We start from the raw sequence: 24,557 nt of genomic DNA on the forward strand, positions 1-24,557 counted from the left end.
GTCCTAAACGGCCCCTCATATCTGTGGCCCGAGTTGTGAAAAGTTTTCACCGTGTTGCAGATAAATAAAAACCAGCTGAGCTGAAGTAGGTTTCGTTCAAGATATTTTAAACCTTTATTTACTACGACAACCACACCTAACACCCAAGTCCACTTCAATGACTCAAGATTTTAACATTTAAAGTGATTCACTTAAAAAAAAAAGAAGCACAGAACAAAACTGAAACCTTTTCAATTTAATTACATGAACACAGATAATGATTTCTTCATAAGATACTTTTTTTTGTCTCCTGAAAACCTGAAAATTAGTGTTGCATCAACTGATTTGAATTGTAAGAAGATGAGCAATTTAAAAAAAAATGCAGTGATTTGGTTTTATTTTTTAAATATGAATTATGGGGTTTCTGTTGCTGATATGCAAATAAATCCCTATGCTGAAGCCCAAACAAATTCTCTTAGCAAACTGACGCGTGGAATGTTGTGTAATTATCCTAATGTTAGCACATTATCACCTTAACCCGATAGTCCATCTCTGTATTCAATAAACGGCTTATTTGTTGTTTAGACCAAACACAAAGCATCCTTCAGTTGTTTCCCAGAAGCTGAAGTTTTCTTCAGGTTTTTTGGCATCATTTCCACTGCACCATGGATTAAATAGACGTCATTTAACACAGACGTTGAAACTCGTTTATAAAGGAATAGTAAGAAATAATTAAATGGGAATAAGCCTAATGGGCTTTGTGATGGTCCAACAGCTACAAATGCTAAGATATCAGAGATATTATGCTTTTTTTCTTTAAACAAAGAAGCAGTACATAGCATCAATGTTGATTTTAAGTTCTTGCTCAAATTTGCGATCTACTACACCACTTTCTATGATTTCTTGCATTAAAATGGCACACAGGAACAAACATAATGCGCTTAAATTGCTTGCACATGCTCTGATAGGTTAATACTGTCTATTATACAGTAATTAGTTTGACTTTCTCTGTTTATCTTTGATACGCTGGTTGGCTCTGCAGTTAAACTGTGACGACGTGACGTGTTGCATTCATTTGTTTGGTCTATATGGTTTACTGGAGGAAATCCTGGAGCCGAGGCTCCGCTGACCTGTTGGGTTTTGCTCGGTTGTGATTGGCCGTTTTAGCTCAAAGAGAGCTAAACCCACGATCATTCAGTTTTTTTTTCCCCTTCCCCCCCACTGCTGCTAGAAGAGCTCGGTTTATTTCAAGTTAAGACTGATGAGCGATTGAACAATCCCTGCGAAGGAGAGGTCAGGTCATGAAAGTGCAGAAACAGTAGTGCAGCACCGACGCAGCAGGGTACAAGCAGGACTTCTACGATACTTGCACTGACATGTGGCATCAGCTGCTGAAATATTTCTCGATATGTAAAGCAGGAAGCAAATTAAAACGAAACAAAAACAAAACAAAAAAAATTACTGGTATCATTTAGCAGAGGTTTGTGCACCCGGTTGGGAACCATCTTCATCCTATGTGTTCCATTGGGAAGGCTGGCTGGTGGAGTAAAAGCAGAGCCGCTGGAGCCCCGCTGGTCCCGCTCACTTGCGGGGCTGGTGGATGTGCTGGTTGATGTGCTGCGCGGGGGGCAGCTTGGGGACACCAGGCTGGGGCTTCTGGTGGGCCACCTGAGCCGCTGCGGGCGTGAAGTCTTTATCGCCCTGGAAACAACACGGTCAGTCAGCGATGCACTCAAAACTGAAGAAAGTCAAGTTTATTTGTACAGCACATTTCAGGAACAAGGCAAGGCAAAGTGTTTCACTCCGTGAAAACACTGAAACAAGCACCAGACATTACATTTAATCAAATGCCATCATCGAAATTATCAAGCAAATACACATCAGATATATGGATCAATGTTCTGATTACAGGTAACCAAAGGCGGCTCTAAACAGGTGGATTTTTAACCTTTTGAGCCCCTTTGCAGCTTTTCGGAAGTTTGTTCCAGATTTGTGGTGCATAGAATCTAAATGGGGGAGAAAAAAATAAAAAAATATTCCAAAATGGGTACAAACATTTTATTCCAGCTCAAGATCCAACGCTCTGATTCTCTCCAGGAGTAGCGGATACATCCCTCTACGAGAAAATGTGTAATGCCTTTGTCTGTGACTACATTGACGGTTTTCATGGCAAGAGCAGAGCAAAAGCGACAATTTCCAGTGCTTGATTGGTAATGGGATGGAGTCTGATTGGTAAAGCATGACTCTTACTCCACTACCGATACCAACCTGGTACCGACATATATTTTTTTTTAACCATCTGCCCACCTCTACCACTAAAAAGTCAACAACAGGAAAGGGTCAAACTTGCTTCCAGCCACCTCCTGCCTCACTTCACTTCCTCCCCGTCTGTAGATACAGACAGAATGGCTAAACTCTCTGCGGGACACTTGCATATAAAACTTGCATGAGAGCTGGGTTCAGTATTTTGGAGTCTCCCAACTGTTTTAATGGCTCCAAAGGGCTCAAACTGAAACCATAAGACACTCATTTGCACTTTATTTCTACGTTTGGCAGTGGAGAACGCTTACTGGCTATTATTGGCAATAACCACAAAAAAAAAAACAAAAAAAAACAGCGCTGTGCAAGACTGTGCATGTCCGTGAAACTGTACTATTATAGACAAAACATCCCCTACAGGAACGCTGAGTGCTCTTGAGAGAGTGCTTTGTTAAACATCCTCTTTGTGTCAACATAACCACTTATTTAGAGGTGTGTTTGCCAGCAGACAGTGGGTGCATTGTTTGACCCACTTTTAAAGCTCTCCCCTAAAACACACAAAGCCGAGGAACTCCCTAAAGTGAGCAAAGAGTATGAGGAGAACGACCGATCTGCACAGCAACCAGGTCTCGCGTCTTACTTCGGCACACGGCGGCGGCCATGATTGTTAAATCAAAGCAGGGATGTGATTGTTCGCAGAATTTTAATCAGCATTTTAATACAATCATGACAAAAATCCTCATTTCATTTATTTTTCTCGAGTTTTTTTCTTCTTTTTAATCTCTCTTAGAGATTTGTAATTCTCTTTCCAAAATTCTTCTTTGAAACTTATTTTATCACTACTGAAATTTCATTAGTCAAATCTCTGCAACTTCTCCCCGAGCCTTTGCCGGAGATATGTTTTTCCTTTCATACGCAAGTGTCGAGTTTGTACTACTGGCGTGGCAGCGCGGTAGTTTAACAGTGTGTGTGTGTGTGTGTTACTGTGTATATGTGTGTATTATTCATTTAGAGGTAAGCCCACCGCTAACAGCGAGAGACGGAGATTGAATTGACCTCCAACAGTCCTCCTCCTTTCATCTGATTCTCAAAGCTTTCTTTCAACTCTTTTTCCAGTCGATGCAGAGATGTGGGTGGGGATGAAACAAATTAAATGCACAAATTAGCTACGTAAGTACAAATCCTTCAACATAAAATCAAGGCTATATATAAGAAACCGTCAAAGAAAGTGGCAGAACGACATTCTATAAACATATCGGAGCTGTGGGACACAATCAGAAAAAAACTCCACACACACACACATAGCGGTGGACTTTTCCAAACACACACACACTGAAGTGTTTCACTTAGCCCCCTAAAAGGCTTTCCTGGGGCTTTGTGCACGGCTAGCCAGCAGGTTTGATGGCAGCGATAGGGGCGAATGGGAAGGCTCGAGGAGGATTGAGGGATAAATGGGATGCCTGCCACATTCTGATATCACCGCAATCTTCCGCAAACAATCCGCCTGGTCTGACAGAGGCACGTGGAAAGGCGGGGAATGGAGCCATCCGGGCTGTCAAGGACACTCCAACACAAAAGGAAATAAAGAAACAGAGCAACCTCTGCAGAAAAAACGTACAACACAAAGGCAGCAGACACAGAGGTGTATGTGCTATGAGGAAGACGGTAACGTTTAACATTTGCAGAAGAAAAAAACTTTGTTGCAGAAAAGTAAATTCATGCTTTGGTTACGCAGCAAGAAGATTAGTGACGCTGCCGCATCTTCATGTGATCACACTCTTTATCCAGTGTGACTGATAATATCTGTGCTTCCCCTTAAATCCTAGACTTTTTCTAGATTCTGATTCTCAAAACCTTTGAGCTTTTTCGATTAACCTGTGCCGCTCCTCTCCCAGAATAAAATCACCAGGTGAATGAAGCCCATTTCAAAACCTGCTGGTGGTCAGAGTGGATTTCATTCATTTTATTTCCTTTTGTTTTTTTTTTCTCTCTTGACAATATTGCACCTTATATTGCACAAACACCAATAAAGACAAGACACAGCTCCCGGCGAGACAGCTATAATGAGAATATGAGATTCACATTCGATAACGTTGATTAAAAATAAGATTCATGACGAGATTCTGAATGCATTAATTAAAAAAAAAAGAAAGAAAAAAATACCATGAATGCAAAAAGGGTATAGCAGCAGGAAGGGGAAGGGCAGTAATGGACTAAGAATAAATAACAGCTAAAGTCTACAAACTGCTTGAATAGTTTGGTTCCATCAATAGAACCAATTTAAACTGAGATGAGGATGAATGGATAGAAAGCCAGCTTTCTGTTTTTTACTAAAAAGTCTTACCTTTGTGACCACTCCGGAAACAATCACCGGGGCCTTCGGAGGGCTAAAACAAAGAAAAAAAAAAAGAAAAACAAATAGAGCTTCATTAAGAAAAATGCTTTTGGAATGAGTAAATATGAGAAAGTCTGACGGTTACAGGTAAAACTACTCCAGACACAAACGCGCCCACCGGCTAGATGCAGAAAACCCCATTGTGACGCTGTGCCAAAATACGGACATGCCAAGCTGTCCAAACACCTGCAGTTTTACACTCTCTGGCAGCGAACACACACACACACACACACACACACACACACACACACACACACACACGCAGTCACAAAGCGGATGGACCTGCCAGCAGCTTAAATAGCCCCCATTCATTCTGGCCAAACGCTGGTTTTCACAGGCTGCAGATGGAGAGCAGGAGAGGAGAAGCAGCGGGAAAACCAACCCTACCAGAGAAACGGAGAGAGCTACGAGGAGGAGGAGGAGGGCGATGAAAGACTGGAAGAGGTGGAAGGGGGGGATAAAAGGCAAACATTCAGGGGAGGAAAGAAGTGCAAATGCAGGTCGGAGCAGGAAACGTGAGGCAGAGAAGGGTTGGGGGGAAAAAGGAAGCTGGCAGTGAGAACAGGGAGCCAAATGCTTTTATAATAACCGACTGTTAGAGAAGATGGAACGGGCTGAAGGAGAGAGGGGAGCGCTCGCTCACACACCGAGGGGGGAAAAGGATGGAGGCCGAGAAAAAGATGAGGAGGAGGAAGGCAGAACCTGAAGTGAGTATCGACCTTGGTGTGACAAACGAGTGCAGTCTAATTTTACGGCGGCGGGGGTACAGTTAGCCACCTTCAAACTCCCCTCAAAGACACCGAGTACAGCAGCAAACAAAATGTTTTCCCTTTCGCCTTTCAACAACCTCAAAGATGAAAAGTTACAACTTCTGCACCTCTGAAAGCATCTGCTGTTTACTTGGAGGAATGGACTCAACTTGTTTTTAATCACTCTGAACTTCCTGTACGGCTAAGCGTTTCGCTCACATCGGTCTAACATAGATCTCTGCAATTAACATCCTGGCATTAAAAAGAAAAAAGAAAAAGGAAAAAAAAAGTCTCCTGCTACTCGTATTAATGAGAATATTTACCTCCTGGCAGAAACTCAATGGCTGCATATGTTGGAATTTCGCAAATCTTGCGCTGGCTTGGCACTTGTCAAAAATGTGAAGTTGAGTGTCTCTTTATTAGCAATTCAATTAGCTAAAACATGGCATTTAAGCAGCATAAATGTCCCCTCGCCCATCCAAAAAAAAAAAAAAAAAACTCCACGAGGCGTCGGTGGGGAAAAACTAAAATTCAGAGTCTGAAACATTTCAAGCTGAGGGGAATACATCAGGTGCTGTCAGAAAAAATTAAGTGCTTATTTGGCAACTTACTCTATTTGTTTATGCGAATGAACGTGTCAGCTAAACTGCAGGCGGGCAAAAGGAATATGCTCGCATTACGAATGTGACAGCTGACTGAAAAAAATAATACACACGCACAGTATGTTAACGGGCTAATCAAGCCGTAAGAAGACTATTTTAATTGCAGTATATATCCCAGAAATACTGCACGCAAACTTGAGTGGCAGTGGGTGTTTTAGAACATAAAAAACACAGTTAATGCCTTCCAAAAATCTTCAGATGATCCTCATCACATTGTGTTTTTTTGTTTTTGTTTTTTCATTTACAGTCGATGCGATTAAACAGGAGTTGAGTGAAAGAGAAGACAGGCATTGAAAGTTGGAGACCACAATCTGCTGCGGCTTTGGTTTTATGATCCCAGGAAGACGTGGCAGCATTTCTGAAGTGGCGCGAGGCTGCAGGGGGCAGCAGAGAGCCGTGCTGCATCCATTAAGGGAGTTGCACTGTCACAGTCGATGAGGAAGAGTTTACAACAAAAGAGAGGAAGAGAGGAAGAGAGGAGGAGGGGTGGAGGGGCGGGGGGGCAAAAAAAAGGAAAAGGAGACAGAGCTACACAAAGCAAATCTAAACCAACAAGACAAAGGGTAAAATGATCATGAGTTTATTGTTGGGTATTTCTCTCCTTCTCTGCTGTTAGCATTAAAGCTCCAGCTTCACCCAGCCCATTCCACTCCACCCCACCCATCTCTCCCTGCTTCAGCAGAGCGGGAAGTTTGTTGCCGTGGGCGAGGTGGTGGTTGCCCTGGAAACAGATGCCTGTTGCTTGTCCTCCTCCCATCTTTTCTTCTTTTTCTCCCTGCAACTTTTTTTTTTTTTCCTACCATGAGCTGTCAACTAACTGAACATTTTATCATAGCTGCTGCATGCAAGTTTGCAAGTAGGGCTGCAACCAACGATCGTTTTAGTAATCGATTAATCTGTTATTCTGGTGATTAATCAATTAATCGGATGAAAGAATTTGCACACTCTACAGACTTTTAATTTAATCACTTAAGTCTTTTTTTAAATGCAATATCAGAAATACATTAAAAGATGTAAATAAATAAATGAATTGTTTTGGGGGGGTTTTAAATAAGAAAATAAACATTTTATTCCCTAAAATGCAATATCTGGATTCCTTTAGTAAATGTGGACAGGGTGAATCTAAAATTATGCCACTTAAAGGGTTTTGACTAAAATATATTTACAGACAATGGTGTTTTTATCTTGAATGTCATTTTTTCCCCTCCCCCACCAAAATGCTATTTTTTTGGAGTCTGTATATTCCACTTAATGATTAATTGACTGCTAAATTAGTTGGCAATTACATCGACAATCGATTAACCACGATTAATCTTTTCAGGCCTATTCAGAAGCACCTGAATAAGCATTTCCACAGACAGTGGACAAAAAAACCTGATTAGCTCTTACACCGCCTCACCAATATTCAAAATGAAGACACATTGCTCGACTGTGCAGCAGATTTACTGCTGGTGTGTTTGAGTGGCAAATTCATCTGACAGTCTCTAAGCAGGATCTCTCTCCTGGGTCTCCTGTGTGCGTTCCCCCCTCCCCCCTCTCTTCAGCCCATCCCCTCCATTACTTACCTGCCACGTTTATATCTACAATATTTTCACGACACTCCCAGTGCCATAATAATAATCCTCCTCCCATCCATAATCCCTCATCCCTCATCCATCCATCCATCCCTCTCTTCCTCCCTCTGTGGCCTGTCCGTCCATGTCGGTTAGATTGGTTACAGAGAGGGTTCCCCTGACTATGACGCTTCGCTGCCTGCATCTGACGCAGAATTTACAGTGCAGACACCTGCTAGAAGCTCCCCCATCCCCGCCTCACCTCCTCTATGATTCTCAGTGTGACAGCCTATGTTCTGGGCACATGCTAGCAGGTCATTTTCAGGTAAAAGAAAAAAGAAAAAAAAAAAAAGAAGATAAACATATCACAGTGAAGCAAATACTGTGTTTTTCTGTTTCCTTTTTTAAAGGCTGAAAAATCAAGAAGAGTTTATTGGGCGAAAAGATGAGTCAGGAGGGGCTTCCTCTGTGATTACGATCTACTACATGTCTAATTTGCTTACACGGCTCAAGGAACGATTTTCTTTTCTGATTCTTTGACGACAACAGCGGTTTGATGTATTATGAACCCAAAAAACTCAATATTCAATCTAGGATGAATTGAACTGAAGGCATTTTCCACATCTTTACAACATGTGGTAATAAATGTGGCCACGGTACTGGTGTTTTTTTTGTTTTTTTTTCAAAGTGCGAATAAAGATAAAGTATCTATCAGTGGGATTCAGGAGTGTATTTCCTACCTGATATTGTTTTTAAGCCTGATTCAATTATGAAGTGAGAATGAACACAGAAAGTTTATTTTTTTCCCCCTAAGCTAAATGATTAAGTTCTTAGTGTTTCACTAACTGTATTACAGCAAGAACACCAACAGCTGCTAACATTAAAATCATAATAAAACTGTTTTTAGCCAAAGATCTCAAGTTCAGGGCAAATTTAAAAGTGGAAAACAACAACATATGGCAGCCTCACATTTTTAATACACTTGGCATAAGTCCTTGCCCTCTGAACAAGCATCTCAAAAATAAAGAAGTATGTATTTATAGGAATGGAAAAGCTGCCACACCCTGACTTGACTAAGTTCCTTCTGACATTTTTTACAATGCAACCTCTTCTCTACCAGGCTGTTAAAAAAACAAACAAAAGAAACAGAGCGCTCAAGTTTGCTTTTCCTCTCTTTCTCTATCCAGCCACTATGGAAGAGGATTAGAGTCACTTAAGACGCAAGGGAAAAAAAAGAATTCCGACTTTAATCGGTCACGTAAGAAAATCAATTAAAGTGGACGACGTTTCCTCGAGAAAGTTAGTTCGCCTGGAACCAGGTGCCCATCTGCATTAAAGTCAGAATTCTGAAGCTAAAGTATCCTTAATTTTGTTCTTTTTTTTCCCTCTTCCATGCATGCTGATGTCTATTTTTTTTTGTTTTGCCACTTGTCTTGCTACAAAGAAAACTGGGACAAAAGGTAGGCAATGACAATACCGTCTGACACACTTGCTCTAATTTACAGAAAAACAGTCAAAGAACAACCACAGTGGATTAAGAACGGGGGTGGGGTTGGGGGCGTAGTGGTCGGCAACGCTGCTTCTGTGAAGAACAGCCTCAGAAAATTTCACAACAGTTGGCAATGTTCTTGAACCCTGCTCTCTGCTGTGTAGTGCTTGTCACTTGCCATTTATCACCATTCATTAACACACACACACACACACACACACACACAAACACGTTGTGCGAACGCAGCACCTGTACCAATATGCACATAGCTTATAGGACTCATGAATATTGAGTAAGCTCAGACAGGAGGAGTTTTTTTTTTTTTTTTTTTGGAGAAGATTAAAAGCGGCATGCAGCAACTCCTACCAAACAGAAAGCTGTGACCAGACAACAAAAAGGAAAAAAACATTTTAAGGCAACAAAAGCCGAACTTTGCAGGCGCGGGAGCTGAACGGTGATTGTTGCTCCGTAAAGGACTCTGCGTGATGTAAAAAACGCAAACCAAGGCCGGTTACGGCAAACAAAAGTCGCCGCTGAATAGGCTGCTCGTGTTAATGCAGTAATTATGCCGTAATCATGTTGTTTACTAAATTAGCAAGCAAGAGGGCAAAAAAAAAAAAAAAAAAAGAGTTCGGGAGCGCAATGCGTACAGCCCGGCTTATAGAAAAGAGAAAGCTGCTAAATTGCTTGGTAGCAATTATAGGCGCTGTGTTTGATTACCAACCTACAAATCACCACATTTATGCCTTGCTTGAACATCCTCTCAATCTGTTATGCATTCACTAGCATCTCATAAGAAGGAAGCTGTGAACATATATACATTACTTCATAGTTCCACTATATAGAGCAATCTGTATGTCCTTGTTTTGTTGTTTTCTTTCACATCTCTTCTGACTTTTTTTTTTCCATTCCTGTGCATATTTCTAGCGGACAAAGCTGAAAACCTTCCTCTACGATGAAAGAAAAAAAAAAAAAAAAAAGTATAATTTAAGTTTTTTTTTGTTTTTTTTTAGTTAGAAAAGAACTTCTAAATTCTAAAGTGAATTGCTTCTAATGTTGTGAATATGTAGCTCTCACAGTAATCAGAGGAATAAAATGATCTGAGCCCGTTCCAGTTCCAGTCCTCACTGACGCCGATTACACTCCTGTTCTTTTTACTTGAACTTTCACTTCATCTCCAAAAGTCCTAGGCACAGTGAGCAAAATAAATTGTTAATCTTTTCTTTTTTTGCTGTTATGAGTGTCACTATATAACATTAACATTAAACACAGACTACATTTTTCTTTACTAACCTTTTTTTTTTTTTTTTTAAACAGTGATTAATGTTTCAAGTTAGTGTTGGCACCTTTGAATGAGATCAAACCAACCACCTATTTCTACTGACAGGTTTCGTCAAAAGCTGCCTTACCTGCTGCTGACGTACTCCTCCTCGTCGTCGTCTTTCTGAGGCGGCTCTGGCGCAGGAGTCGGCTGATGTTTCTGCACTATCCTCATTCCCCCTGCTTTCACTTCAACACACACATGCAAAGAAAACAAAAAAAAATTACCCCGATACTTAACCACGACAAGCAGGAGTCTAATACAGAATAACACTGAATGCGTCGCTACTGATAGGTTTTGTCAAAACTGAAGTCTGACATTTGTCGTAGATTCCGGGTACAACCCGACGTCCATGAGCCACACGCGGCAACGTCAGGTGATAAAACAATCTGCTTGTTTTATCAAGCAGACACTGACAGCGAGCTTATGAATAATTGTGCGTCTAGCATTTATTGATATCCACATAAATCATGGTTGAAGCATAGAATTTAGACGAGTTTCTCAACGCTGCCGTCCACTTGTGTTTTCTATTGCTTTACAAGCCTCTTAAACCGCAACTGTGTATTTTTATGATTTTTACTGGGTTGAAAGCCTACCTTTCAAGTTTATCACTTGAACTGCATCTTGAGAATTAGCAAAAATGTCTTTTTTTTTTCTACTTCAACTAGACAGTAAGTTGTGTTGCTGCTGGTGATTCTTTAACTTTCACTAGTTGAGTGACTGCTAATCAACTTAACGATTAGCAGTCACTGGCATAACTGCGACTGGTAAATGAAAGCGAGACAAACTTCTGTACGTTTCAGTTTCGAGACGTTCCAATAACATCAACATTGGAAATTCGTTCACTGTGTATTTTCTTTGACTTCGTGTTGAAGCTTTAATTCAAAAAAACACTTGAAAAGTAAAATTTTCAAGGTCAAAGATATGGTTTATGTTTTCAGGACCTAATATTAAAAAAAAGAAAGAAAAAAAGATTTGATATGCAGGGCCTAGATTTATAAATTGGAAATTTTTTTTTTTCAAAACATTCTACGGTGAGGGGTGTGATTCTTTCACTGAATAAAGAGACTGTTGCACTTAATTATCTAACATTAGACCTACCTATTAAGAGATCACTTATTTAATATTTTATGGCTTTTTTAAATTAAGTGTTAATTATTTTTGTAGGCTGCAACTTTTCACAGACTTTAGCTTAAGGGTAAATACATTTCACTAGAATTTTATTCTTTTTAAAACGCCGTAAGCGTCTTAACCCTATGATCCTGGCATCATGTAAACATTCTTTAGGAGCCATCTTTTAGATGAAACAATTTATCATCAAATACAACTTTAGAAAAGTTCACTAATGTATCTACATTTAAATTTGCAACCTAAGAATTTGGGATAATCTAAAAACTATATGTTGCCAAAATTAAAACGACAGAAGACACTANAACATTTTATTCCAGCTCAAGATCCAACGCTCTGATTCTCTCCAGGAGTAGCGGATACATCCCTCTACGAGAAAATGTGTAATGCCTTTGTCTGTGACTACATTGACGGTTTTCATGGCAAGAGCAGAGCAAAAGCGACAATTTCCAGTGCTTGATTGGTAATGGGATGGAGTCTGATTGGTAAAGCATGGACCTTACTCCACTACCGATACCAACCTGGTACCGACATATATTTTTTTTTAACCATCTGCCCACCTCTACCACTAAAAAGTCAACAACAGGAAAGGGTCAAACTTGCTTCCAGCCACCTCCTGCCTCACTTCACTTCCTCCCCGTCTGTAGATACAGACAGAATGGCTAAACTCTCTGCGGGACACTTGCATATAAAACTTGCATGAGAGCTGGCTTCAGTATTTTGGAGTCTCCCAACTGTTTTAATGGCTCCAAAGGGCTCAAACTGAAACCATAAGACACTCATTTGCACTTTATTTCTACGTTTGGCAGTGGAGAACGCTTACTGGCTATTATTGGCAATAACCACAAAAAAAAAAACAAAAAAAAACAGCGCTGTGCAAGACTGTGCATGTCCGTGAAACTGTACTATTATAGACAAAACATCCCCTACAGGAACGCTGAGTGCTCTTGAGAGAGTGCTTTGTTAAACATCCTCTTTGTGTCAACATAACCACTTATTTAGAGGTGTGTTTGCCAGCAGACAGTGGGTGCATTGTTTGACCCACTTTTAAAGCTCTCCCCTAAAACACACAAAGCCGAGGAACTCCCTAAAGTGAGCAAAGAGTATGAGGAGAACGACCGATCTGCACAGCAACCAGGTCTCGCGTCTTACTTCGGCACACGGCGGCGGCCATGATTGTTAAATCAAAGCAGGGATGTGATTGTTCGCAGAATTTTAATCAGCATTTTAATACAATCATGACAAAAATCCTCATTTCATTTATTTTTCTCGAGTTTTTTTCTTCTTTTTAATCTCTCTTAGAGATTTGTAATTCTCTTTCCAAAATTCTTCTTTGAAACTTATTTTATCACTACTGAAATTTCATTAGTCAAATCTCTGCAACTTCTCCCCGAGCCTTTGCCGGAGATATGTTTTTCCTTTCATACGCAAGTGTCGAGTTTGTACTACTGGCGTGGCAGCGCGGTAGTTTAACAGTGTGTGTGTGTGTGTGTTACTGTGTATATGTGTGTATTATTCATTTAGAGGTAAGCCCACCGCTAACAGCGAGAGACGGAGATTGAATTGACCTCCAACAGTCCTCCTCCTTTCATCTGATTCTCAAAGCTTTCTTTCAACTCTTTTTCCAGTCGATGCAGAGATGTGGGTGGGGATGAAACAAATTAAACGCACAAATTAGCTACGCAAGTACAAATCCTTCAACATAAAATCAAGGCTATATATAAGAAACCGTCAAAGAAAGTGGCAGAACGACATTCTATAAACATATCGGAGCTGTGGGACACAATCAGAAAAAAACTCCACACACACACACATAGCGGTGGACTTTTCCAAACACACACACACTGAAGTGTTTCACTTAGCCCCCTAAAAGGCTTTCCTGGGGCTTTGTGCACGGCTAGCCAGCAGGTTTGATGGCAGCGATAGGGGCGAATGGGAAGGCTCGAGGAGGATTGAGGGATAAATGGGATGCCTGCCACATTCTGATATCACCGCAATCTTCCGCAAACAATCCGCCTGGTCTGACAGAGGCACGTGGAAAGGCGGGGAATGGAGCCATCCGGGCTGTCAAGGACACTCCAACACAAAAGGAAATAAAGAAACAGAGCAACCTCTGCAGAAAAAACGTACAACACAAAGGCAGCAGACACAGAGGTGTATGTGCTATGAGGAAGACGGTAACGTTTAACATTTGCAGAAGAAAAAAACTTTGTTGCAGAAAAGTAAATTCATGCTTTGGTTACGCAGCAAGAAGATTAGTGACGCTGCCGCATCTTCATGTGATCACACTCTTTATCCAGTGTGACTGATAATATCTGTGCTTCCCCTTAAATCCTAGACTTTTTCTAGATTCTGATTCTCAAAACCTTTGAGCTTTTTCGATTAACCTGTGCCGCTCCTCTCCCAGAATAAAATCACCAGGTGAATGAAGCCCATTTCAAAACCTGCTGGTGGTCAGAGTGGATTTCATTCATTTTATTTCCTTTTGTTTTTTTTTTCTCTCTTGACAATATTGCACCTTATATTGCACAAACACCAATAAAGACAAGACACAGCTCCCGGCGAGACAGCTATAATGAGAATATGAGATTCACATTCGATAACGTTGATTAAAAATAAGATTCATGACGAGATTCTGAATGCATTAATTAAAAAAAAAAGAAAGAAAAAAATACCATGAATGCAAAAAGGGTATAGCAGCAGGAAGGGGAAGGGCAGTAATGGACTAAGAATAAATAACAGCTAAAGTCTACAAACTGCTTGAATAGTTTGGTTCCATCAATAGAACCAATTTAAACTGAGATGAGGATGAATGGATAGAAAGCCAGCTTTCTGTTTTTTACTAAAAAGTCTTACCTTTGTGACCACTCCGGAAACAATCACCGGGGCCTTCGGAGGGCTAAAACAAAGAAAAAAAAAAAGAAAAACAAATAGAGCTTCATTAAGAAAAATGCTTTTGGAATGAGTAAATATGAGAAAGTCTGACGGTTACAGGTAAAACTACTCCAGACACAAACGCGCCCACCGGCTAGATGCAGAAAACCCCATTGTGACGCTGTGCCAAAATACGGACATGCCAAGCTGTCCAAACACCTGCAGTTTTACACTCTCTGGCAGCGAACACACACACACACACACACACACACACACACACACACACACACACACGCAGTCACAAAGCGGATGGACCTGCCAGCAGCTTAAATAGCCCCCATTCATTCTGGCCAAACGCTGGTTTTCACAGGCTGCAGATGGAGAGCAGGAGAGGAGAAGCAGCGGGAAAACCAACCCTACCAGAGAAACGGAGAGAGCTACGAGGAGGAGGAGGAGGGCGATGAAAGACTGGAAGAGGTGGAAGGGGGGGATAAAAGGCAAACATTCAGGGGAGGAAAGAAGTGCAAATGCAGGTCGGAGCAGGAAACGTGAGGCAGAGAAGGGTTGGGGGGAAAAAGGAAGCTGGCAGTGAGAACAGGGAGCCAAATGCTTTTATAATAACCGACTGTTAGAGAAGATGGAACGGGCTGAAGGAGAGAGGGGAGCGCTCGCTCACACACCGAGGGGGGAAAAGGATGGAGGCCGAGAAAAAGATGAGGAGGAGGAAGGCAGAACCTGAAGTGAGTATCGACCTTGGTGTGACAAACGAGTGCAGTCTAATTTTACGGCGGCGGGGGTACAGTTAGCCACCTTCAAACTCCCCTCAAAGACACCGAGTACAGCAGCAAACAAAATGTTTTCCCTTTCGCCTTTCAACAACCTCAAAGATGAAAAGTTACAACTTCTGCACCTCTGAAAGCATCTGCTGTTTACTTGGAGGAATGGACTCAACTTGTTTTTAATCACTCTGAACTTCCTGTACGGCTAAGCGTTTCGCTCACATCGGTCTAACATAGATCTCTGCAATTAACATCCTGGCATTAAAAAGAAAAAAGAAAAAGGAAAAAAAAAGTCTCCTGCTACTCGTATTAATGAGAATATTTACCTCCTGGCAGAAACTCAATGGCTGCATATGTTGGAATTTCGCAAATCTTGCGCTGGCTTGGCACTTGTCAAAAATGTGAAGTTGAGTGTCTCTTTATTAGCAATTCAATTAGCTAAAACATGGCATTTAAGCAGCATAAATGTCCCCTCGCCCATCCAAAAAAAAAAAAAAAAAACTCCACGAGGCGTCGGTGGGGAAAAACTAAAATTCAGAGTCTGAAACATTTCAAGCTGAGGGGAATACATCAGGTGCTGTCAGAAAAAATTAAGTGCTTATTTGGCAACTTACTCTATTTGTTTATGCGAATGAACGTGTCAGCTAAACTGCAGGCGGGCAAAAGGAATATGCTCGCATTACGAATGTGACAGCTGACTGAAAAAAATAATACACACGCACAGTATGTTAACGGGCTAATCAAGCCGTAAGAAGACTATTTTAATTGCAGTATATATCCCAGAAATACTGCACGCAAACTTGAGTGGCAGTGGGTGTTTTAGAACATAAAAAACACAGTTAATGCCTTCCAAAAATCTTCAGATGATCCTCATCACATTGTGTTTTTTTGTTTTTGTTTTTTCATTTACAGTCGATGCGATTAAACAGGAGTTGAGTGAAAGAGAAGACAGGCATTGAAAGTTGGAGACCACAATCTGCTGCGGCTTTGGTTTTATGATCCCAGGAAGACGTGGCAGCATTTCTGAAGTGGCGCGAGGCTGCAGGGGGCAGCAGAGAGCCGTGCTGCATCCATTAAGGGAGTTGCACTGTCACAGTCGATGAGGAAGAGTTTACAACAAAAGAGAGGAAGAGAGGAAGAGAGGAGGAGGGGTGGAGGGGCGGGGGGGCAAAAAAAAGGAAAAGGAGACAGAGCTACACAAAGCAAATCTAAACCAACAAGACAAAGGGTAAAATGATCATGAGTTTATTGTTGGGTATTTCTCTCCTTCTCTGCTGTTAGCATTAAAGCTCCAGCTTCACCCAGCCCATTCCACTCCACCCCACCCATCTCTCCCTGCTTCAGCAGAGCGGGAAGTTTGTTGCCGTGGGCGAGGTGGTGGTTGCCCTGGAAACAGATGCCTGTTGCTTGTCCTCCTCCCATCTTTTCTTCTTTTTCTCCCTGCAACTTTTTTTTTTTTTCCTACCATGAGCTGTCAACTAACTGAACATTTTATCATAGCTGCTGCATGCAAGTTTGCAAGTAGGGCTGCAACCAACGATCGTTTTAGTAATCGATTAATCTGTTATTCTGGTGATTAATCAATTAATCGGATGAAAGAATTTGCACACTCTACAGACTTTTAATTTAATCACTTAAGTCTTTTTTTAAATGCAATATCAGAAATACATTAAAAGATGTAAATAAATAAATGAATTGTTTTGGGGGGGTTTTAAATAAGAAAATAAACATTTTATTCCCTAAAATGCAATATCTGGATTCCTTTAGTAAATGTGGACAGGGTGAATCTAAAATTATGCCACTTAAAGGGTTTTGACTAAAATATATTTACAGACAATGGTGTTTTTATCTTGAATGTCATTTTTTCCCCTCCCCCACCAAAATGCTATTTTTTTGGAGTCTGTATATTCCACTTAATGATTAATTGACTGCTAAATTAGTTGGCAATTACATCGACAATCGATTAACCACGATTAATCTTTTCAGGCCTATTCAGAAGCACCTGAATAAGCATTTCCACAGACAGTGGACAAAAAAACCTGATTAGCTCTTACACCGCCTCACCAATATTCAAAATGAAGACACATTGCTCGACTGTGCAGCAGATTTACTGCTGGTGTGTTTGAGTGGCAAATTCATCTGACAGTCTCTAAGCAGGATCTCTCTCCTGGGTCTCCTGTGTGCGTTCCCCCCTCCCCCCTCTCTTCAGCCCATCCCCTCCATTACTTACCTGCCACGTTTATATCTACAATATTTTCACGACACTCCCAGTGCCATAATAATAATCCTCCTCCCATCCATAATCCCTCATCCCTCATCCATCCATCCATCCCTCTCTTCCTCCCTCTGTGGCCTGTCCGTCCATGTCGGTTAGATTGGTTACAGAGAGGGTTCCCCTGACTATGACGCTTCGCTGCCTGCATCTGACGCAGAATTTACAGTGCAGACACCTGCTAGAAGCTCCCCCATCCCCGCCTCACCTCCTCTATGATTCTCAGTGTGACAGCCTATGTTCTGGGCACATGCTAGCAGGTCATTTTCAGGTAAAAGAAAAAAGAAAAAAAAAAAAAGAAGATAAACATATCACAGTGAAGCAAATACTGTGTTTTTCTGTTTCCTTTTTTAAAGGCTGAAAAATCAAGAAGAGTTTATTGGGCGAAAAGATGAGTCAGGAGGGGCTTCCTCTGTGATTACGATCTACTACATGTCTAATTTGCTTACACGGCTCAAGGAACGATTTTCTTTTCTGATTCTTTGACGACAACAGCGGTTTGATGTATTATGAACCCAAAAAACTCAATATTCAATCTAGGATGAATTGAACTGAAGGCATTTTCCACATCTTTACAACATGTGGTAATAAATGTGGCCACGGTACTGGTGTTTTTTTTGTTTTTTTTTCAAAGTGCGAATAAAGATAAAGTATCTATCAGTGGGATTCAGGAGTGTATTTCCTACCTGATATTGTTTTTAAGCCTGATTCAATTATGAAGTGAGAATGAACACAGAAAGTTTATTTTTTTCCCCCTAAGCTAAATGATTAAGTTCTTAGTGTTTCACTAACTGTATTACAGCAAGAACACCAACAGCTGCTAACATTAAAATCATAATAAAACTGTTTTTAGCCAAAGATCTCAAGTTCAGGGCAAATTTAAAAGTGGAAAACAACAACATATGGCAGCCTCACATTTTTAATACACTTGGCATAAGTCCTTGCCCTCTGAACAAGCATCTCAAAAATAAAGAAGTATGTATTTATAGGAATGGAAAAGCTGCCACACCCTGACTTGACTAAGTTCCTTCTGACATTTTTTACAATGCAACCTCTTCTCTACCAGGCTGTTAAAAAAACAAACAAAAGAAACAGAGCGCTCAAGTTTGCTTTTCCTCTCTTTCTCTATCCAGCCACTATGGAAGAGGATTAGAGTCACTTAAGACGCAAGGGAAAAAAAAGAATTCCGACTTTAATCGGTCACGTAAGAAAATCAATTAAAGTGGACGACGTTTCCTCGAGAAAGTTAGTTCGCCTGGAACCAGGTGCCCATCTGCATTAAAGTCAGAATTCTGAAGCTAAAGTATCCTTAATTTTGTTCTTTTTTTTCCCTCTTCCATGCATGCTGATGTCTATTTTTTTTTGTTTTGCCACTTGTCTTGCTACAAAGAAAACTGGGACAAAAGGTAGGCAATGACAATACCGTCTGACACACTTGCTCTAATTTACAGAAAAACAGTCAAAGAACAACCACAGTGGATTAAGAACGGGGGTGGGGTTGGGGGCGTAGTGGTCGGCAACGCTGCTTCTGTGAAGAACAGCCTCAGAAAATTTCACAACAGTTGGCAATGTTCTTGAACCCTGCTCTCTGCTGTGTAGTGCTTGTCACTTGCCATTTATCACCATTCATTAACACACACACACACACACACACACACACAAACACGTTGTGCGAACGCAGCACCTGTACCAATATGCACATAGCTTATAGGACTCATGAATATTGAGTAAGCTCAGACAGGAGGAGTTTTTTTTTTTTTTTTTTTGGAGAAGATTAAAAGCGGCATGCAGCAACTCCTACCAAACAGAAAGCTGTGACCAGACAACAAAAAGGAAAAAAACATTTTAAGGCAACAAAAGCCGAACTTTGCAGGCGCGGGAGCTGAACGGTGATTGTTGCTCCGTAAAGGACTCTGCGTGATGTAAAAAACGCAAACCAAGGCCGGTTACGGCAAACAAAAGTCGCCGCTGAATAGGCTGCTCGTGTTAATGCAGTAATTATGCCGTAATCATGTTGTTTACTAAATTAGCAAGCAAGAGGGCAAAAAAAAAAAAAAAAAAAGAGTTCGGGAGCGCAATGCGTACAGCCCGGCTTATAGAAAAGAGAAAGCTGCTAAATTGCTTGGTAGCAATTATAGGCGCTGTGTTTGATTACCAACCTACAAATCACCACATTTATGCCTTGCTTGAACATCCTCTCAATCTGTTATGCATTCACTAGCATCTCATAAGAAGGAAGCTGTGAACATATATACATTACTTCATAGTTCCACTATATAGAGCAATCTGTATGTCCTTGTTTTGTTGTTTTCTTTCACATCTCTTCTGACTTTTTTTTTTCCATTCCTGTGCATATTTCTAGCGGACAAAGCTGAAAACCTTCCTCTACGATGAAAGAAAAAAAAAAAAAAAAAAGTATAATTTAAGTTTTTTTTTGTTTTTTTTTAGTTAGAAAAGAACTTCTAAATTCTAAAGTGAATTGCTTCTAATGTTGTGAATATGTAGCTCTCACAGTAATCAGAGGAATAAAATGATCTGAGCCCGTTCCAGTTCCAGTCCTCACTGACGCCGATTACACTCCTGTTCTTTTTACTTGAACTTTCACTTCATCTCCAAAAGTCCTAGGCACAGTGAGCAAAATAAATTGTTAATCTTTTCTTTTTTTGCTGTTATGAGTGTCACTATATAACATTAACATTAAACACAGACTACATTTTTCTTTACTAACCTTTTTTTTTTTTTTTTTAAACAGTGATTAATGTTTCAAGTTAGTGTTGGCACCTTTGAATGAGATCAAACCAACCACCTATTTCTACTGACAGGTTTCGTCAAAAGCTGCCTTACCTGCTGCTGACGTACTCCTCCTCGTCGTCGTCTTTCTGAGGCGGCTCTGGCGCAGGAGTCGGCTGATGTTTCTGCACTATCCTCATTCCCCCTGCTTTCACTTCAACACACACATGCAAAGAAAACAAAAAAAAATTACCCCGATACTTAACCACGACAAGCAGGAGTCTAATACAGAATAACACTGAATGCGTCGCTACTGATAGGTTTAGTCAAAACTGAAGTCTGACATTTGTCGTAGATTCCGGGTACAACCCGATGTCCATGAGCCACACGCGGCAACGTCAGGTGATAAAACAATCTGCTTGTTTTATCAAGCAGACACTGACAGCGAGCTTATGAATAATTGTGCGTCTAGCATTTATTGATATCCACATAAATCATGGTTGAAGCATAGAATTTAGACGAGTTTCTCAACGCTGCCGTCCACTTGTGTTTTCTATTGCTTTACAAGCCTCTTAAACCGCAACTGTGTATTTTTATGATTTTTACTGGGTTGAAAGCCTACCTTTGAAGTTTGTCACTTGAACTGCATCTTGAGAATTAGCAAAAATGTCTTTTTTTTTTCTACTTCAACTAGACAGTAAGTTGTGTTGCTGCTGGTGATTCTTTAACTTTCACTAGTTGAGTGACTGCTAATCAACTTAACGATTAGCAGTCACTGGCATAACTGCGACTGGTAAATGAAAGCGAGACAAACTTCTGTACGTTTCAGTTTCGAGACGTTCCAATAACATCAACATTGGAAATTCGTTCACTGTGTATTTTCTTTGACTTCGTGTTGAAGCTTTAATTCAAAAAAACACTTGAAAAGTAAAATTTTCAAGGTCAAAGATATGGTTTATGTTTTCAGGACCTAATATTAAAAAAAAGAAAGAAAAAAAGATTTGATATGCAGGGTCTAGATTTATAAATTGGAAATATTTTTTTTTCAAAATATTCTATGGTGAGGGGTGTGATTCTTTCACTGAATAAAGGGACTGTTGCACTTAATTATCTAACATTAGACCTACCTATTAAGAGATCACTTATTTAATATTTTATGGCTTTTTTAAATTAAGTGTTAATTATTTTTGTAGGCTGCAACTTTTCACAGACTTTAGCTTAAGGGCAATACATTTCACTAGAATTTTATTCTTTTTAAAACGCCGTAAGCGTCTTAACCCTATGATCCTGGCATCATGTAAACATTCTTTAGGAGCCATCTTTTAGATGAAACAATTTATCATCAAATACAACTTTAGAAAAGTTCACTAATGTATCTACATTTAAATTTGCAACCTAAGAATTTGGGATAATCTAAAAACTATATGTTGCCAAAATTAAAACGACAGAAGACACTACATTTCTGGCAAATGCACGACAGCTTGACCTCGCCCTTCAACTCAACTACTGCTACCTTTTGTAAACAAAAACACGTTAAAATACCCGCGTGTTTGTGAATAACAGAGACACTGTGACCTGGATTTCCTTTATGGGGCACCTACTGATCACAGGTCGGGTCCGAGGGCCATTCTTTATCTTACTGTGATATCGGTCAGCGTTGCAGCAGCTGCTGTGGCCCACTGCCACACTGCTCTTGTCCACGTATGCTTTATCGTTTTGGTTTTTTTTTTTTTCCTCCCTTCTTCTCCCCCTGAGCCTACCTCGCAGCCATCCATGTCTTCTCAGACCCGCAATTTAAAGATTTGCAACGTTTCGCAGTGATTGCTCATTGCGGTGGCTCCAACTCTGGGTGATCCTGCAAGATCTTAGGCCAATCAGGAAGTAGGGAAATTAGCAAAACAGAGGAATATGGCAGATCATTACAGCACGCAATCTGGATGTGTGAAGAGCTGAGAGCTGCCAGCACAACGGATTGCTTGAGTAATATCCGGAATCATGTGATTCTTGGTTTGAGGCTGTGCAGAAACACGGGCCCTCGGGTCTATGGGAAGCATTTAATAATAATAATAATAAAAGGGAGCACAACCAGACAGGGAAGTTTACCTGCAGGGAGATGTCCGCCTTTGGTTTCCACCTTCTCCTTTGGGGGCGACGACATGCCTGCTCCGATGTGCAGTCTGCTGCCGGCAGGGACCGAACCGTTCAAACAAAACGAATCTCTGCTTTATTCTGCCTCAAAAACTGTCCACTACGCTTCAGTCTGTATCGTCAACGTGGCTTTTTCCTGAGCATTGTTTAGAAATGATGCGTGATGACGTCACGTGAAACCGCCGCGCAAAAGCGCGGTGACGTGTAGCCGTACGTGCCTTTGTAAAAAAAAAATAAATAAACAAATCGAGGCGCCGATATGAAAGACTTTTTCCCCCCCATTTAAGATAAAAAAATGGCAAAAACCCAAAAATAAAATAAAACAAAACCGAATAAAAAAGATAGCTACAATGTTTTCAACACAATTGCATCCCATCTTTTTTAAATTCATTTGGTGACATTTAAATATTCACACCAGTGCCTTTTCTTATGTTACATTTTTGATGGGACTAAAACAAATCATTATATGATTATGAAGTGAGATGAGAAAATGGTGTATTCGTCAAATTTATATAAAAGTAAATTCAGCATAAAATTTATAAGCCAATGCTTGCATAGTACCACTCTACCAGTCCTTTTAGAACATATCAAAACCATCTTCTGAGATTTAGTGATGTTTTTCTCCATTATCCCAAACATTAACCAACTTCTGCATGACCTCTAGCAATAACATGGGCCTCATGATTGTTTCTGTGTTTAATGATCTTCTTTCTCAGTTTATGTGGATGATCGTATGTAAGTAGATTGCCAGTTGTACTGAGTAGCTTAGGTTACCGTTTTATAACTTGGCCCTGTTTTAAACTAATTTACAAAGATCCCGGAACTTACTGTATTGGGGTGACAGCAAGGAGTTCCTCCTGTAACTCCGGGTTGCCGGGATTGAACCGGCAACCCTTCTGTCTCTATTGATGTGTCCTTTGGCAAGACAGTTCACCTGCCTCTCCTGCTGGTGGTGGTCAGAGTCCTGGCAGTAGTAGTTTACCAACAGTAGAGTATAAATGTGTGTGTGTGACACTGATTAATCTGTGGACTAGACAAAGTACTATATAAGCATATGGGCCATTTATGCTGGATTTTATTTTAGGATTGAATAGTAAAGGAGTAGTAGCACATATGCATGCCACACATTTCAGATTTTTTTTTTTTACATTGAAAAAAAAAACTCCATTTATTTTCTTCCAATTCAGTATAATTCCTTCCTTTATGTTGGTTACTCAAACAAATTCTCAATAAATAACATTGAATTAATACGCATTGAACCTTTGCATTGTAGAGGTTCGACTCTAGATTCAAGCCTATATTGCAATTTAGAAAAAAATAGAATTAAATATCAATTGAATTTTCTTGATTTGAATTCTAATCATTTTCACAACATGTGCCTTAGTTTTTAGGATTTATTTATTTTTTATTTGCAATGCATAGTATCTCAAGGCAGATATCTTCCTTTTCATAAAACCTTGTGAAAAGGTTTATGGAATCTATGAGCACTGCTAAAATTCCCAATATTAATTTTAGAAATGGAACCGAGCAAGTTCCCTCCAGAGCAACAACTGGTAATGAGAAACCGATGGATTTGTGACAAAAAGTACGAAAATCGTTCAACAGGAATGTCTCCATATTTAACACCAAGGAAAAAAATTTTTCTTAAGCCACAGGCTCAGATGTCACTAGAAGCAGAAATGAATTCAAGACCATCTCTCTGCCTACACAAGAAAGAAGCATTTCTTATGGAGTGATCTCCCCTAATGAAGCAGCCTATTTCCATCTCCCACCCGACGCATCGCCGACATGCCAAAGCAACAGCGGCATGAGCAGTAAAATCCCCAAAAAAAAAAAAAGTTCTCTGTGTGTGATGGAGAGACTGGAGGTGACCTCATGACCGCATACTTTCTGTTTTCACACCACTACACCACAGTTGTTCATTAACTGGCTGTCACAGGAGTGTGAACTAAGATCTGCAGGCGAAGATAGCTTAGCAGTTAATTAGGATGAGACTGAAAAAGGTTTTAACGAGCCTAAGGATAACATTTCAAGTTATGCATTTGTGCCCGATTCAATACATGGATACCTGTGGAAGAGGACATTTAGCACAATTAAAATATTTAAATCGGCGCAATAAGTCAGGAAGAACGCCGGGTGCAATGCGTACATACTTCCATGTTTGGTCATGATGAGTGTGTTTGTGTGTGTGTATGTGTTTTCACAGTGCTGCAGGCAGG

The 24,557-nt window shown here is 40.4% G+C and overlaps 1 protein-coding gene and 1 long non-coding RNA gene across 2 annotated transcripts; both read right to left on the reverse strand.

The window, feature by feature from the left end:
- Positions 1-88: 88 nt before the first annotated feature.
- On the reverse strand, positions 89-22,530 carry dap (death-associated protein). The gene is made up of 4 exons (XM_007547916.2): positions 22,294-22,530; positions 20,305-20,404; positions 14,392-14,434; positions 89-1,680 (listed from the first exon to the last, which is right to left on the reverse strand). Exons 1-4 carry the CDS (start codon positions 22,346-22,348, stop codon positions 1,561-1,563), a joined length of 318 nt encoding a protein of 105 aa, XP_007547978.1. The 5' UTR covers positions 22,349-22,530; the 3' UTR covers positions 89-1,560.
- Positions 4,582-10,542, reverse strand: LOC107835788 (uncharacterized). The gene is made up of 2 exons (XR_001661611.1): positions 10,496-10,542; positions 4,582-4,625 (listed from the first exon to the last, which is right to left on the reverse strand). It is a non-coding gene; the product is annotated as an uncharacterized LOC107835788 (long non-coding RNA).
- Positions 22,531-24,557: the final 2,027 nt, after the last annotated feature.

This window comes from Poecilia formosa, unplaced genomic scaffold (assembly GCF_000485575.1).
Source record: "Poecilia formosa unplaced genomic scaffold, Poecilia_formosa-5.1.2 Scaffold22, whole genome shotgun sequence".
In the NCBI taxonomy this organism is placed as follows: domain Eukaryota; kingdom Metazoa; phylum Chordata; class Actinopteri; order Cyprinodontiformes; family Poeciliidae; genus Poecilia; species Poecilia formosa.